The 15,986-nt window shown below is 36.7% G+C and overlaps 4 protein-coding genes across 5 annotated transcripts; 1 reads left to right on the top strand and 3 right to left on the bottom strand.

The window, feature by feature from the left end:
- The first annotated feature begins 196 nt into the window (after nucleotides 1-196).
- On the top strand, nucleotides 197-8,484 carry LOC104700265 (DNA repair protein RAD50). 2 transcript variants are annotated; one of them, XM_010415755.2, is made up of 27 exons: nucleotides 197-485; nucleotides 591-677; nucleotides 804-971; nucleotides 1,186-1,361; nucleotides 1,461-1,575; nucleotides 1,806-2,034; nucleotides 2,253-2,431; nucleotides 2,515-2,685; nucleotides 2,768-2,872; nucleotides 2,961-3,068; nucleotides 3,165-3,376; nucleotides 3,468-3,560; nucleotides 3,700-3,827; nucleotides 4,106-4,220; nucleotides 4,313-4,442; nucleotides 4,556-4,765; nucleotides 4,954-5,162; nucleotides 5,272-5,473; nucleotides 5,905-6,074; nucleotides 6,147-6,471; nucleotides 6,857-6,982; nucleotides 7,064-7,116; nucleotides 7,230-7,380; nucleotides 7,459-7,521; nucleotides 7,629-7,762; nucleotides 7,963-8,091; nucleotides 8,200-8,484. In XM_010415755.2, the coding sequence occupies exons 1-27, from the start codon at nucleotides 363-365 to the stop codon at nucleotides 8,237-8,239; spliced, it is 3,951 nt and encodes a 1,316-aa protein (XP_010414057.2). In that variant the 5' UTR covers nucleotides 197-362; the 3' UTR covers nucleotides 8,240-8,484. The 2 variants fall into 2 exon arrangements, with proteins under 2 accessions (XP_010414057.2, XP_010414056.2); XM_010415754.2 differs by having other exon boundaries at nucleotides 227-485; nucleotides 804-992.
- Nucleotides 8,476-9,348, bottom strand: LOC104700264 (cysteine proteinase inhibitor 2). Its single transcript, XM_010415753.3, has 2 exons — nucleotides 8,995-9,348; nucleotides 8,476-8,907 (listed from the first exon to the last, which is right to left on the bottom strand). Exons 1-2 carry the CDS (start codon nucleotides 9,156-9,158, stop codon nucleotides 8,631-8,633), a joined length of 441 nt encoding a protein of 146 aa, XP_010414055.1. The 5' UTR covers nucleotides 9,159-9,348; the 3' UTR covers nucleotides 8,476-8,630.
- Nucleotides 9,349-11,335: 1,987 nt separating this feature from the next.
- On the bottom strand, nucleotides 11,336-13,605 carry LOC104700263 (putative xyloglucan galactosyltransferase GT15). Its single transcript, XM_087460184.1, has 2 exons — nucleotides 12,975-13,605; nucleotides 11,336-12,326 (listed from the first exon to the last, which is right to left on the bottom strand). The coding sequence occupies exons 1-2, from the start codon at nucleotides 13,582-13,584 to the stop codon at nucleotides 11,497-11,499; spliced, it is 1,440 nt and encodes a 479-aa protein (XP_087316310.1). The 5' UTR covers nucleotides 13,585-13,605; the 3' UTR covers nucleotides 11,336-11,496.
- A 417-nt stretch (nucleotides 13,606-14,022) lies between these two features.
- Nucleotides 14,023-15,933, bottom strand: LOC104700262 (oil body-associated protein 1B). The gene is made up of 3 exons (XM_010415751.3): nucleotides 15,617-15,933; nucleotides 15,086-15,489; nucleotides 14,023-14,391 (listed from the first exon to the last, which is right to left on the bottom strand). Exons 1-3 carry the CDS (start codon nucleotides 15,760-15,762, stop codon nucleotides 14,216-14,218), a joined length of 726 nt encoding a protein of 241 aa, XP_010414053.1. The 5' UTR covers nucleotides 15,763-15,933; the 3' UTR covers nucleotides 14,023-14,215.
- Nucleotides 15,934-15,986: the final 53 nt, after the last annotated feature.

Here is a 15,986-nt window from a genome sequence, read left to right as displayed (position 1 = left end):
CGATCCGGTTCGAACCGTTACAAACAAAATTGGGTATAGGAGAGAGGTCTATTGAAAATAAAAGCCCCTGAAATTGTAGTTATTTTCAAAATGATCCAAATATTTTAAGTACGCTTCTATCGAAACCCCAAATGGAAGAATACCAAACCGGTACAATTCGGTTCGATTAATAAACCGGTCTCTCGCGTTTCAACTCGTCTTCTTCTTTTTGCCAGTTTCCCAATTTTTTCCGCTTCAAGTGTCGAAATTTTTCATGATTTTCCCGCAAAACCCTTTCTGGGTTTAACCTGTGCAGTGAGCGTCACCTCCGTACCTTTGTCTTCTCCGATTTGCTCGTATCTGTAATCGCCGAAGGTGAAAAGATGAGTACGGTCGATAAAATGCTGATCAAGGGTATTAGAAGCTTCGACCCAGAAAATAAGAACGTCGTTACTTTCTTCAGACCTTTAACCCTAATCGTCGGAGCCAACGGTGCCGGCAAAACTGTAAACCTCTTTTTAATCCCTTCTCTTCTCTTCTCTTCTCTTTGCTTCAATCCCAATTTCGCATCCGTATTTGAGTAATCTTATTTCGTGATTTTATGACTGCAGACGATTATAGAGTGCTTGAAGGTATCTTGTACAGGAGAGTTACCACCGAACGCGAGGTCTGGTCACAGCTTCATTCATGACCCTAAGGTGTGTTTCCTTTAGATTCTCAGTTCTATTGTTGTGATTCATGCGAGCTTTTTCAATTCCATCTTTGTTATATTGTTAAATGAATGTGGAATTCAGTATTTTGATCTTGTCCTTATATTGTTATAGGTTGCTGGGGAAACGGAGACAAAAGCACAAATTAAGCTGAGATTCAAGACAGCTGCAGGGAAGGATGTGGTTTGTATAAGGTCATTTCAATTGACACAGAAGGCTTCAAAGATGGAGTACAAGGCAATTGAGAGTGTGCTTCAAACCATTAATCCTCACACTGGAGAGGTTGCACTTCTTTTTAGCTATGTATGAATTCATATCTTGGTTTTGGTTTGAAGGTCCCGAGCTTAGTGTTAGACTATCTATATTTCCTACAACGTTAGTGTTAGACTATCTATAGACTAGGAGTAATTATTTTTACTATTGCTTTGTTTTATATTCCTCATTATTCTTGTATCTGTTCCAGCAAGATCATTACTCCTTAATTTTTCCATTGCAGAAAGTATGTCTCAGCTACAGATGCGCTGACATGGATAGGGAGATACCAGCTTTGATGGGTGTGTCCAAAGCTATTTTAGAAAACGTCATATTTGTGCATCAAGATGAGTCTAACTGGCCACTGCAAGATCCTTCTACTTTGAAAAAGAAGTTTGATGACATTTTCTCAGCTACCAGGTATCACCAATATTTCTGTTTAATTATCACTTCCTTGCTGTATTTGTTGTAGAAGAAACCGATTCCAGAAACTGCAACATGTAATTCAACATGAAACAGATATACAAAGGCTCTGGAAGTTATTAAGAAACTTCACAAGGATCAAGCTCAGGAAATAAAAACTTTTAAGTTAAAGTTGGAAAATCTGCAGACCTTGAAAGACGCAGCTTATAAGGTATGCTAGACATTAGCTTGTTTGACATTGATTTTTCTTTTCAATTTCAGTATCCCTGGTCACGGACGCAGAATGTTGTTTTTGTTAAGTCAAAAGGAACAAATTAACACTGACGCAAGATTGTTTTAATTCTGAAAGTGATTATAGACTAGTATTGTATACATATAGTATGCATGTTCTTAGGCTGTGTGGGCTATTCTTATGCCATGATACTCATACTTCCTATACAGCTTCGTGAGAGCATTGCTCAAGATCAAGAAAGGACAGAGTCTTCAAAAGTTCAGATGTTGGAACTGGAAACCAGCATTCAGAAAGTCGATGCTGAAGTTCATAATAAGGAAATGATGTTAAAAGATTTGAGAAAGCTACAGGACCAAGTATCAAGAAAAACTGCCGAGAGGAGCACCTTGTTTAAGGAGCAGCAGAGACAGTATGCAGCATTACCTGAGGAAAATGAAGGTTTTCTCTTTTACTATCACAATATTAAGGCCATTTCTTTCTTTTAGATGGTGGGGTTCTTCTTTTGGGTGCTCACTGTTACAGTGGTCTTTTTGTTATACTGATTGAGTCCCTGCATTTGTATGAATTTTAGTTTTTCCTTTCTGTAGAGGTATCTCACATTTTGTTATTCTTCATGTAGATTAAACTTGTTAATGCTTGTTAATTTTGCTGTTCAGATACCATTGAAGAATTGAAAGAATGGAAAAGCAAGTTTGAAGAAAGAATTGCTCTTTTGGAGACCAAAATACGAAAAATGGAGAGAGAGATGGATGACACACAAACTACAATTTCTTCGCTTCACAATGCAAAAACTAACTATATGCTGGAGATCAGCAAGCTACAAACAGAAGCTGAAGTAAAACTAAATTAGCTACCACATAGTTAAATATTATGAGTTCTCTCCATTTGGTTTAACATTTTTCCTTCATACTTTCATAGGCTCATATGCTGCTGAAGAATGAAAGAGATTCTACCATCCAGAATATTTTTTCTCGTCACAATTTAGGAAATGTTCCTAGTACCCCCTTCAGTCCAGAGGTAGTTTTGAGTCTCACAAATCGAATAAAATCAAGACTGGGTGAACTTGAGATGGACTTGCTTGATAAGAAGGTATACATTCTTTATTTTCATCAGAAAGTCAATTGTGTATTGCATATGTTGACATCGTTAGAGATTTTGACTGTCATCTCAGAAATCAAATGAAACTGCTCTAAGTACAGCTTGGGATTGCTATATGGATGCTAATGACCGTTGGAAAAGCATCGAAGCTCAGAAACGAGCTAAAGATGAAATTAAGGTGTGGTTCACCATTTGGAACTCTACCCAAATCCTCCACTAACGAGTCTAAAGTTTAACTCTTTTACTTTTGATGGTGACTTATGCAGATGGGCATATCAAAACGCATAGAAGAGAAAGAAAATGAGCGTGATACATTTGAATTTGAAATTTCCTCCGTGGATGTTAAACAAACTGATGAAAGAGAGAAACAAGTGGTACTGCTTTCTTCCCTTGATTTACTTACATGATTTTGGTCTTGATGACTTTGTTCGTGGTATATGCTTATTTTGCCATCATCTGCGTTTGCACAGCATCTTGAGCTTGAGAGAAAGACTAAACAGAATTCTGAAAGGGGGTTTGAATCCAAAATTGAACAGAAACAGCATGATATATACAGCATAGAACATAAAATTAAAACACTGAATCGAGAAAGGGACGTTATGGCTGGTGATGCTGAGGATAGAGTGAAATTGTCTTTACGGAAGACGGAACAGGAGAATCTTAAGAAGAAAAACAAAAAGATGTGATCTCACTAACCAGTGCTTTTGTCAGCTTTTTTTTTTTCTTTCTTTCTTATCAATCCAATGTTTTCACTCTCTAAAGCTATTTACCAGAATAGATGAGTGCAAAGATCGAATTAGAGTGGTGCTGAAGGGGAGATTGCCACCCGAGAAGGATATGAAGAAGGAAATAGTTCAAGCTCTGAGGTCGGTGTTTTTACTTAACTTATTATTTTATGGAGATTCTGGATTGATCTTAAAAAAAAAGTGGAAAGCTTGCTACTTCAGATGTTCGAATTTTCACATCTCAAAAAAATTATTTGTATTTGTTTTCTCTTTGGTTTAGGTCAATTGAAAGGGAATATAGTGAGCTGAGTTTGAAATCCCGGGAAGCAGAAAAGGAGGTCAACATGTTGCAGATGAAGATACAAGAAGTAAACAATAGTCTATTCAAGCACAAGAAGGATACAGAATGTAAGTACTGGTGTATAATTTGAAATTAGATATCTATTGGTCAGTTCTCTGACTAGCGCCTTAAGTTGTGAATAAAATCCTCTTGACAACTTTCTCAGCGGTACCAATTATTAGACCTTGTTATTATAGAGTGTCATCTATCACCCTGTTATTTGATTTTCTTTTCTACAATGTACCTTAATTGACATTTATAACACAGATGAGAAATCCATTGTCAGTGCACAGTGGGTCATCAGAAAATATCTATGCACTTAATCTGACTTGAGTATTTTATGCAGCAAGGAAGAGATACATTGAGTCCAAGCTCCAGGCCTTAAAACAGGAATCAGTTACCATTGATGCTTATCCCAAATTGTTGGAGTCAGCTAAGGAGAAAAGAGATGAACATAAAAGGTTTGTGGTTAAAACTGGCGACTGTTTCCATACCACCCCCACCCCTGTCTTGCACTGAAAAGCTTAGTTCTGTTTCTGGTCTGTGTTTGCAGAAAGTATAACATGGCAACTGGAATGCGCGAGATGTTTGAACCTTTTGAGGAGATAGCACGGTCACGTCATCTTTGTCCTTGCTGCGAGCGCACTTTTACATCTGACGAAGAGGATAGCTTTGTTAAGAAGGTTACACAAACTTCCCCCTCCCCTGTTTTTGCCTTATGATTCAAATTATATTATGCTTCTATAATAACTGTATGTCTCTTTATTTGAGTATGTAAATTTCTTTTCAAATACAGCAAAGGGCAAATGCTTCAAGCACCGTGGGGCATCTTAAAATGTTAGCAGTGGAGTCTTCCAATGCTGACTCTGTATTTCAGCAGCTGGACAAACTACGGGCAGTTTTTGAAGAGTACTCGAAACTAACTAGTGAAGTTATTCCTCTCGCGGAGAAAACTTTGCAAGAGCATACAGAAGAGCTGGACCAAAAGTCTCAAGCTCTCGATGATGTGAGTTGGGGATCATTAGTAATTTCTTGGATAGAACTAATTTGCAGCCGCAAAGTTTATCAGATTCATTAGAAGTCTTGCTGTTTTCTGCTTGCTTTGTTTCCTCTTAATCATGTTCTTATGTTTGCGAGCTGGAAAATCTTAATTCCAGTTCATAGAATTAAAAATCATATATGTGATGTCTTCAGGTATTAGGAATCTCAGCCCAAATAAAAGCTGACAAAGACTCAATTGAAGCACTGGTGCAGCCCCTTGAAAATGCTGATAGGATCTTTCAGGAAATCGTATCCTACCAAAAGCAAATAGAAGATCTTGAATATAAGCTCGATTTCAGGGGTCTTGGGGTTAAAACTATGGAAGAAATCCAGTCAGAATTAAATAGCCTCCAAAGCAGCAAGTAAGTACACTGAATTTATGCAGGGTGAAACATATTTCTCTTCATTGGACGTTTCTTAGTCCGGCAGACCCATTTTCCAATATTTTCTTCCTTTTGTGCCCATGAACAGGGATATATTGCACGATGAGCTGGAGAAACTTAGAGATGAACAGATTTACATGGAACGTGATATATCATGCCTCCAGGCCAGATGGCATGCAGTAAGGGAGGAGAAGGCTAAGGCAGCCAATTTGTTACGCGACGTTACAAAGGCAGAAGAAGACCTAGAGCGTTTAGCCGAGGAGAAAAGTCAACTGGACCTTGACGTGAAGGTGCGTCTTATGATAGCTTTTTCTATTGTTATCCACATGCAATTCTGTGTGTCACTATATCAAAGTCCGTTGTTCGTTGGCGATTATAAAGATCATGAATGAGAGTACTACTATGGGCGGAATGTGATAAATCAGATTAGCGAATCATTGTCTTTCTAATGCAATGCAACACAGATATGTAGAGAATACATAATAAATGGGTAACAATAACTCCTCTCGAGTTGTATGGTATAGTGCTTGTAAATGTTTAAGTTTTTCGTATTTGAAAAGCTTCAGGTATATTTTTTGTGCATTCGTTGAAATTTGTTCAACTAGTTCTTTGAAACATGCATAAAGTAAACTTCAGTCTTCTGTTCCTATTCTTGTTTCAAATTTTCTCTGTTACACCAAATGTAGAAGCCTTGAATTTATTGTTCATTCATTATTTTCAGTATTTGACCGAGGCACTTGGCCCGTTGTCCAAGGAAAAGGAGCAGTTGCTGAGTGACTACAATGATATGAAGGTTAGACGTAATCAAGAGTATGAAGAACTGGCTGAGAAAAAGAGAAACTACCAACAGGAAGTTGAGGCATTACTCAAGGCCAGTTCTAAGATAAATGAGTATGTTCTGCTAGCCAAAGGTTAATTCATTACGATCCTGTGTACCATATATGCTTACAGCTGCTTCACTAGGTATCATGAATTGAAGAAAGGAGAGCGCTTAAATGATATTCAAGAGAAGCAGCGGTTATCCGAAACTCAGCTTCAGAGCTGTGAAGCTAGAAAGAATGAACTTGCAGGTGAACTGAACAGAAATAAAGACTTGATGCGGAATCAAGATCAACTGAGAAGAAATATAGAGGATAACTTGAACTACCGGACAACAAAAGCAGAAGTTGAGAAACTTACACGTGAAATTGAATCATTGGAAGAGCAAATACTGAATATTGGTGGGATTCCTGCAGTTGAAGCTGAAATGGTAAAGATATCACGGGAAAGGGAAAGACTTCTTTCAGAGGTAAGCAGATTCTTATATATAGATAGCAGTCACTCTGATTTGATTTTGGTGTCTAATGTCTATGGTTAGCTATTCATTTATTCTCTATGATGGTAAGTGTAAAGATCTCGCATTTCTCCGATTTAAGTATTTAATATCCGAGGTATTTGGCTCTTTCAAATTTTGTCCTTGTTTCAAGATAGCCAAAATATAAAATTTAGTAATGGTCATTTATAGATAACAGATTTTCTTCACTGAATACCATTACTCGCAGCTGTAAGCAACTGATATGTGTGAACGTCGAGTAAACCTGTGTTTTTCTGGATTATCTGAAGATAATTTATCCATTTAAAGGTTTCAGAGCCCGTTTTATTGTGCTTAAAGAATAATTATATTTTTCCTGTAGCTGAACCGGTGTCGTGGAACAGTGTCTGTTTACGAGAGCAGTATTTCAAAAAACAGAGTAGAGCTAAAACAGGCACAATACAAGGACATAGATAAGCGGCACTTTGATCAACTGATCCAGCTAAAGGTTAGATGTTTACCTTGTGGCAATGCCTGAATGATCAACAAATTTCACTCTATGTTAAATTGAACATCTCATTTTGGCCAGACAACTGAAATGGCAAATAAAGACTTGGATAGATACTACAATGCCCTTGACAAGTAAGCTGTTCTCGAGTCCTAATATAAGCTTCTGGCTAGTTGTTTTTCAATATACACTAAACCTTCAATCTGTAGTTTTTAAGATAGATTTCCATCTTATTGAATACATACAGAGCACTAATGCGATTCCACACAATGAAAATGGAGGAAATAAATAAGATTATAAGGGAACTGTGGCAGCAGACATACAGAGGTCAAGATATGGATTACATACGAATACACTCAGATTCCGAAGGTGCAGGCACCCGCTCTTACAGCTACAAGGTATGCTACAGAATTGACAACATGGTTTACCATTTGATCACCATTATCAGCATTGTGGTAAACCTTGTTTTTTCTTAGGTTCTTATGCAGACTGGTGATACAGAACTTGAAATGAGAGGAAGATGCAGCGCAGGTCAAAAGGCGAGTTGTTCTAAAATTGCTCTTGTAGAAATATCGTTATCTGTTCAATAATCTTTTAAGATTCGTTGTTTAACTCAGGTGATCACTTTCTTCGTCTTCTCCTCCAGGTTCTTGCTTCATTGATAATAAGGTTGGCTTTAGCCGAGACATTTTGCTTAAACTGTGGAATATTAGCCCTTGACGAGCCAACTACAAACCTGGATGGGCCCAATTCAGAATCTCTTGCAGGAGCTCTTCTTAGGTAAGTATTACGATCCATATCTTTAATGACTTATGATGATGAACATGGGTTCATATAATTCCTCTTGCATAGAAATTTAACTATCTAAACACTGGAATCAATATTTTGATATTTACCCTGCCTTTTCCCTATAATGTTGTTACACATCCTAAGACCATGTCTCTCAACATTGGATCACATTGTGTCATTGCATTCGTCAGGATCATGGAAGACAGGAAGGGCCAAGAGAATTTCCAACTCATAGTCATTACCCATGATGAACGCTTCGCTCAAATGATTGGCCAACGGCAACACGCTGAAAAGTATTACCGGGTCGCAAAAGATGATATGTAAGCCAAACAATTATTGCTCTCATCTCTTCTTCTTTCTGTTCTTGCTTTTCCACTCACTCTGAATCGAAGATCTTATTAAACTTCACAACTCTGTCATCTTCTCAGGCAACACAGCATAATCGAGGCTCAAGAGATCTTTGATTGATAAACTGATTACTTTCTCTATAAACCAGCATAACAGGTTTAGCTAATATTTAACGGTAAGCTCATCTTTTTAAAAAGCTGTTTGTAGCTTTCTTGGCTCCGCTATTTACAACTCTACCTATCGGTCAGATGTGTGCAAATTTTTCAATTGAAACCTTTTAAGTTATGCTTTTGTAAAGAGATGGAACATTCCAAAGTCTGTTGATGGTTTTGATATCTCAACCAAGTCGCATCATATCTTCAAAACATCTTGTTTTTATTTATTAACAACATAAACATCATTACAACCAACTATTAACCATTGTTAATAGCTTCGTATCGTACTACTTTTGTCTTTTCTTGATCATCTTATGGAAATTTGTGTTATGACTTAAGTCGAATATGAAATGAAGTTAGTAGATAGGACTAACAACAGGAGTGAAACCGAGCAACTGTTTAGAATGAAGCCATGGCTGAATAACCACAACTGAGTCAAACATCTTGGTGGAGCCATTGGGTTGAGTCACTTCGATCCTTAGATAGTATTTGGTCCCAGCCACGACCTGTTTCTGAGCCGACACAACTCGGCTAAACCTCAATGGATTCGACATGTCTGTGTCTGTTTTTGCAATGGATTCTACGTTTCCCTCCTCGCTCTGATCCCTTTGGTTGAATTGCTCCACGCAATACCTGTGATCACACAATTACATCACATTTCTAATTCATACATACGAACATGTGTATATGCATATGTGAATGTATCATGTATGCATATACCTTCCAAGTTCTTGAATTTCCCTGTTGGCCTTAACGTTTGCAACATCTGACTTCCCTCCGAGAACGAGTGACTTTCTTAAAGCGTTCGCCGATGGAGTCATGACTGCGATCACCAAAAACCCTAACAATGACAATACTAGAGAGACCTTTGACATTGCAGCCATATTGCTTCTCACTTTTTTGCTTTCTTCTTTGACTTAAATTTGATCTCTTCAAAACTTTTTTTGTTCTTCTTTCCCTTTGAGACTAGACTGATTTATGTGTATTGTTGTAGTTTTGTGTGTGAGAGAGAATGAGAAAGAGAGAAGTCTTTATATAGAGAAAGAGTTTAGGGAATTGTTGGCGTTTGTGTTTGGGTGTACGTGAATGGGTCCCCATGCCATCGGCACCTTCGGGGTTCCGCATCTTTTAAGTTACTTTCTGATCCAAGTCTCCTCCCTCCACGTGAAGTGTGAGCCCCCACCCTTTTTAACGTATGTGACTTACTCGGATCGGGTAATTTTGTTTTTTTTTTTGGTTAAACCGGATTTGAACACACTATAATTATACATCCTAATTATGGAATGAATCAATCAATTGTTTTTTTTTTGGTAGATTAAGGTGTTTAATGTTTATTATGGTCAACTAGTTCTTAGTTGAACTCAAAATGAAAGAATGTGAAACCTATTTTTAATTTTAAACATTTTTACATATTAACTCATCATAATTTGGTTGATCGGTAATATGTTAAAAGACAGAAATTTCGCAAATTGTGAAAAGTAAAACATGATTTGTTCAAACTCTTTATATGGTTTTTATTCTATGTTGTATGTTTTTATTGTTTTTGTCCTCCGTTAACTTCTAATTTGCACCAATGAAACAGTTATAAATTCTAATTTGACCAAGGAGAGGGATCATGGGTCTCCTCTAGCCTTTTTTTCCTTATCGCCTCGATTGGATTTTGAACTATTATTGTCGTTTTGTATAATGCAAGAGATGTTTATTGTTTAGGAGAGCGCGACACGTATCAATTGCATTTGACATCTGCCCTCTTCTCTCTTCGCATGGTGCATACGTAGCACCTCCTCTTTACGTATGCCAAACTAATTATTTATAAAGTGATCAGTTCGTAAAACGGACAAGATATATACATTATATATAATTGACATGGATTAAATTCCAATTTCATGTACTCATATATACAAACAAACAAAAATGTATATTATAGCTATAAAAGTTTAACGTCGACAGGAAACAGTAGTTTCATATACCTTTTAAAAGTAACATAAATAATCATACTGCAAGTTGTTGGTTAAGTTAACCACTGATGGTAAGATATACACAACTTGAAAATAAAACATTAGTATTTGACCATGTTTTGCCAAAATATGAACAGTCACATAAAAAGAACAAGGGATGTATAAGATTTGAGAGTTTACATATCGATCGAAGCCCAAAGAATGTCTACCCTTGATTTGTTGTTGTTTAAAAATTTGATCATCACCTTTAAAAAGAACCGTTTTAGAATGGTTTGAAATTTATTGGGCTTATGATTTGTATTTTGCTAGACTTTTTATCCAAGTGAGAAAATTTGAGATGAAAAATTATGGGCTATCTTAGTTTCATTAACCCAAACCAAAAAACAAACACCAAAAAGTTACTTTGGAGACTAGTAATGTTTGACCAAGTCATTAAACGTTAATCATAGCTAAATATTCTATGACGTCTCTTCTCTCTAATTTACCTTGTTTCTGTCCCTAGGCGTAATCGTAAAACATGAAATAAGAGCCTCAAAAAGGTAACACTAAAATGGATCATTCGTGGACGCTTCCCCATGTCGAGATTAGATGTATGTGATCAATTTAGATCTCAGGTTAGTAATAATCAAATCATCTTTCTTATTATACAATTCATTTATTATTCATCCAAAGTGGTCATATGGTTGTGAACCACAAGAAACGGTGTTTTCTTAGTGTGTACAACTTTTTTTGCTTGATCAATTTGTTATTGACAATATGAACAGGCAATATTGTTGCAGCTTTATCATTTTTTTGTTAACAAAATACTAGATTAGCTCAAACGAGTCAATTGAAAAGAAAAACGTTTACATAGATGACTAAATGCGAAACTGAACGAACATGTTGTGCCAGCTTTATCATTTTGTTATCGTGTTCTTTCACATGTATTTTCTCTTTCGATCATCTTTCACAAAACTTATATCAAGGTAAAAATATAAAAAAGTGACCTTATAGTTATAAATAAAAAATAAATATAAATGCATCTTTTAATCATGAAAATGGGTTTTACTTTTAGAATTTACCATTTTTTGGCGAAATCTCGCTTTCAATAGAACTGATATGTATTTGAAGAAGTAAAAAAATTCTATTTTTGTTATTAATTACACTAATTTAATTTTAAATAAAAAGAACAAAAACATTCTACAAGACAAATGAACAACTAATACAATAGCAAATGTAGGATTAGGACATATACATTGTTTTGTCTAATTATGAAATTTGGTCCTCACTCTTGAATTTGTTTTCTCTTAATTCCTCGTAACTTCTCTATCACTCCCTTCACAGCAATATCAAAAGCATCTTCAAAAACCTCCCCGTCCGGTTTGTTCCGGTTTGGTTTACCATACACAATCTTCGGAATCAGTCTTATTACGCTTTCTCTCATACCAACCACTCTCTCATTTGGTATTCCACGCAAAATCTCTTCGATTTTGTTCTTTTCCGCGGTTCTCAGCTCCTTAACCGGTATAAAAACAGAATATTCGCTATTGTTTTTAGGTAAGTACCATACATATTGCTCGTATGCGCTTCCTTGGTTAAAGAAAACCGGAATACAACCAGCCAAAATCGAATCAAATACCGATCTTCTGGTTAACGAATCTCCCGGTGGTTGTAAGCAAAAAACGGAACTCTCGAAAAGTTTCATTAGACTGATAGGATCATCGCAGCTATTGGCTTTAACGTCACAGTCAAGAAACCTACACGTTTTAGATGAACTCTTGCATTGCTTTATAACTTCAGTACGAACCAAACCGTTTTGGTTTCTGCTTGGTCTTTGAGCTCCAGCGAATGAGAAGAGGACCGTCCGGTTCGTTAGCTTGATCTTGTCTTGCCATTGGATGATCTCGGAGGTTGACGTTGGGTGAAAGTAAGTCGGATAAGGAATCGGGAACTCGTTGTGGCTCGTTAGACTCCGTTCAATGGTGAGGAAAGTGAGGTTTTGTGACTCTGGTAAGAGCATTAAATTAGTTCCCCAGTCGGAGTTCTTGTTGGAGTTTCGTCTGAAATCTCGTGAAATCCGACCGGTTACTAGGAAATGGTCCTTACCTGACATACCTATATTTCAATTAGAGATAACTGAAATTTTATTTTCTAACTTTATCAATAAAAAACTACACACATAAAATTTTAATATTATATTTAGATTTGCAGAAAAAAAAAAAAAGTTGATACAACTACAAAAATATGTTGTTCAGTTATTAGTAGTTGAGTTGAGATCCGACCCTAACTAGGAAATGGTCTTCACCTAATGTATCAATATTTCAAATTAGTAATAATTTAACTGACAAAATTATTTTTTGTAGTTAACTTATGTCAGCAATAAATTGACCGACGGTCTAAAAAATCACATTTATATATTCACCCAAAAAAGAATTCGTTATATTAACTGTAATATTATAATATATTAAAATTTCACGTCATCTATAACAAATCTAGAGAAATAATTTGTACGTTATCGCATTTTAATGTGTAGTTTTCAATTATAATTATTTTTAATTGCTAAAGAGAGTACTTAAAAAAGGTTTTCAATTATAAAAAAGTCGTCGTCGGTAGAAAAGGAGAGAGAAGAGAAAAGTCATCGCTAGCTTTAAATAATGCGATTAATTATTGATCAAATTAAAACAACAAGCAATAATTGTAAATGTTTTAAAATATCAGGGGTCAAAACGAAATAATAAAATGTTAAAAAAAAACACGGCGTACCTTTCCACTGAGGTTGCTTCTTGAGCCATTTAACAAGTTCCTTCCCGGCGGCGTCTCTCGCAGCTACGTTACGCCGCCGTAGTTTTCGCCGGAAATCAAGACCAGCATAGTAAGGTAAATAAACAGCCGAAGCAAGCGACGAGTCACTCGTGAGACACTCGTAACTCTTCATCTTCTCGTGAAAAATCACTTCGAGCATGAACTGATTAGTCGAGTACCAGCTCTGAGAGTAGTAGTCAGAACTGATCAGAGGTCCGAACCCTGAGTTCTTGAGATACTTACACATACTGATCTTGTCCTTTGGTCTTGTAATAGACTGGCAATCTTGAAGTATTTCAAGATTGAATCGAGATGGTAGCTCATGGATATATACGTAGCGGCCGAGACACGTATCGTCTCCTGAGGGTTCTTGACGGCTTCGATGGTCGGAGATGGAAGTGGTTGTTGTTGTGGTTGTGATGAGGATGATTTTGTTTTGGGAGAGATGAAGGAGAAGGAGAGAGATGGTGAGAAGAGATAGGAAAAGTAAAAGAATGGTTGGTTTTTGCTTCCATGGATGATGATGATGGCTCTCGATCGAATCTGATGAATTGTTATTGTTCTTTATCATTGTGTGGTGTTCTTGATTTGATGATCCATGTTGAATTGAAAAGAGAGAGAAAGGTCGCAAAGTCACACGCAAATAATGTATTATATTAATAGATATTGTCTTCTGGTCTTTTGTAAAAGGAATTTTTGATTGGGGGATAAAAGTCATGATGTACTCAAATTCAATTTAGTTTCATAATCTCTTGGTTTTTATAATCATATGCGTACGTACGTAGGTGAGTAGAAACTTCTTCCTGTGATTTTTGTATATCTAAAAATCAATATTTGGTCAATGTAGTATGGCTCTCGAGGCTGAGTTGGCCAAATTATGGTGTTTAATTAAACGAATATAGTGCTTTCCATGGTTACTTTTGCAAATATAGTGCTTTCCATGGTTACTTTTGCAAATCACTTTGATTGAAGATGTTTATTTTTGTTTCTTTCCAAAGACCAAATCATCTTTACTAGTAATATATTCTTTGTTATTTTATTACTACTTATAAATAAGATCTTTAAAAAGTAAAACCAAAGCAAACCGAACTATTTCATGTGTCTTGTTTTCTAGTTCCTGTACTGTTTTGTGTTTATCAAAGCATTCATTAATTGCTTTGTGGACCTCGTTGCATTATTCGACTTAAAGGTAATAAGTAAAATCAGAGAATGACTTTGGCGACAGAGTCAACCGGCGTGATATCGACTTCTCTAACTTCTAGTTTCATTCCTTTTCCTCCTCCGTTGGCCAGTGGATGGATCCCGAGCTCGGGCCCCGTTATATGCGCCCTTGCCTCCCTCTCCCCTTCTATTGATACCCCAAACCGCTTCTCTGCCTCTGCTTCCATAATTTAAATCCAAATCTGATCAACTACAAATTATCATAACTACATGCATTGTGCCATATCAATACCATTACTATCTATCTAGGATGATTCTCTTTCAATACACTCTAACCCACTTTTTCTTCTTGGATTCATGCCTAAATGCAACCATAATTACCAATGATCTTTGCTACATTACGCGTTATCGAGATGACTACCAGCTATATTAGTCTATGCTGATTCTCTATCGAAAGCCTAAACCGCTTCTCTGGCTCCGCATCCTTACCAATATATATCCAACCATGCTACGAATGACTTCTACTACATTATGGTATATATATATATATATATATATCAAGACCATTGCTTGCTAGACGGGTCAAAACGCCAACTAAATTTAACTCTACATAAGAAGAAGTTGAAAATTATATATGTAAAGCGAATTGAACAAAAAAATTGACAACTAAATGATAATTGGTCAACGGCTAGATTTAAAATGACTATTGATCAAACCGCATGGCCATAATCTCAATGTCTAAAAGATAATTGTCATGATTATGGGCGCTAGCACCTAAGTATAGACCCTTTCTTCAATATTAACCTAAACACTGTCTATTTTTTGTTTAAAGAAAGAAAACTAAACCGTAAAACCGCAAGAAATCTCATTGAAAGTACTAAATGATCTAACTAATCTACGAATTTTCTTACCTTGAATCATCTCGTGGAAAAGCTGGCCATCGCGGGTAACAGCCATCATGATATTAGGTAAACCAAGGGGAAGCTCATGGCCCAAATCAACTTGCCAAAAATGGAAAACTTTGCCATAAGTCTTAGCGACTTTATCAAGATCTTGACGTTGTATGGCACCAGGAACACCAGGCATGAACAAGAAACCCCCTCTCACTTCCCACTCGTGCGAGTGCCAAAGCTTCTTCTCTTCGTCAGGCAAAGTCATGAACAGCTTCTCTGTCACTATGTACTCCAATCCTATCAGACGAGCGTTTGCATCCGGACCGTCGTAGATCAGACACTGACGCATCTCTTCGTTCACGTGACTACAGAAATGGTGAGCTTCTACTTGTCGTGTCATGTCATCAGCATAGAAATGGAACCTGCCATCACAAGGAATTAAATAGCATGCTTTCTATATGACATCGTGTTACTACGCTTGGACATATAAACCAAATCGATAGAACTTATAAAAAGAAATCGAAAACATAAAGATCTGGTTATACGTACGCGCAGAGATGTTGGTGGATTTGGTTAACCGGAGCAAAACTTTGAACGGCGGAGGCGGCAGTGTCGATTATGGATGTTCCGGTCTTCGTTGCATCCCCTGGAACAGCCGGTCCAGACGTCGTCGATGAGTGAACTGCCTTCTCCATTTTGTTTGTAATTAACTATTTGCTCTTCCTCCCCAAAAAAGTTAAGCAACCAAACAAACAGAGTGGTTGCAAAGAGAATAGATCATGCGTTCATACTTGTGGATGTGATCTAAAAATGGAGCGATTGTATGCATGAAGTGTAACACTTGGCAATCACAGCAGGTTACACTTGGGGTTTTCAGCTTCTCTTTAGGGTATACATAATAAATAGTGTGACAAGAACT

This window comes from Camelina sativa, chromosome 7, assembly GCF_030686135.1.
Source record: "Camelina sativa cultivar CO46 ecotype springtype chromosome 7, ASM3068613v1".
Classification (NCBI taxonomy): Eukaryota; Viridiplantae; Streptophyta; class Magnoliopsida; order Brassicales; family Brassicaceae; genus Camelina; species Camelina sativa.
The sequence above is the reverse complement of the archived record's forward strand: the minus strand, read 5'-3'. Positions and strand labels throughout refer to the sequence as shown.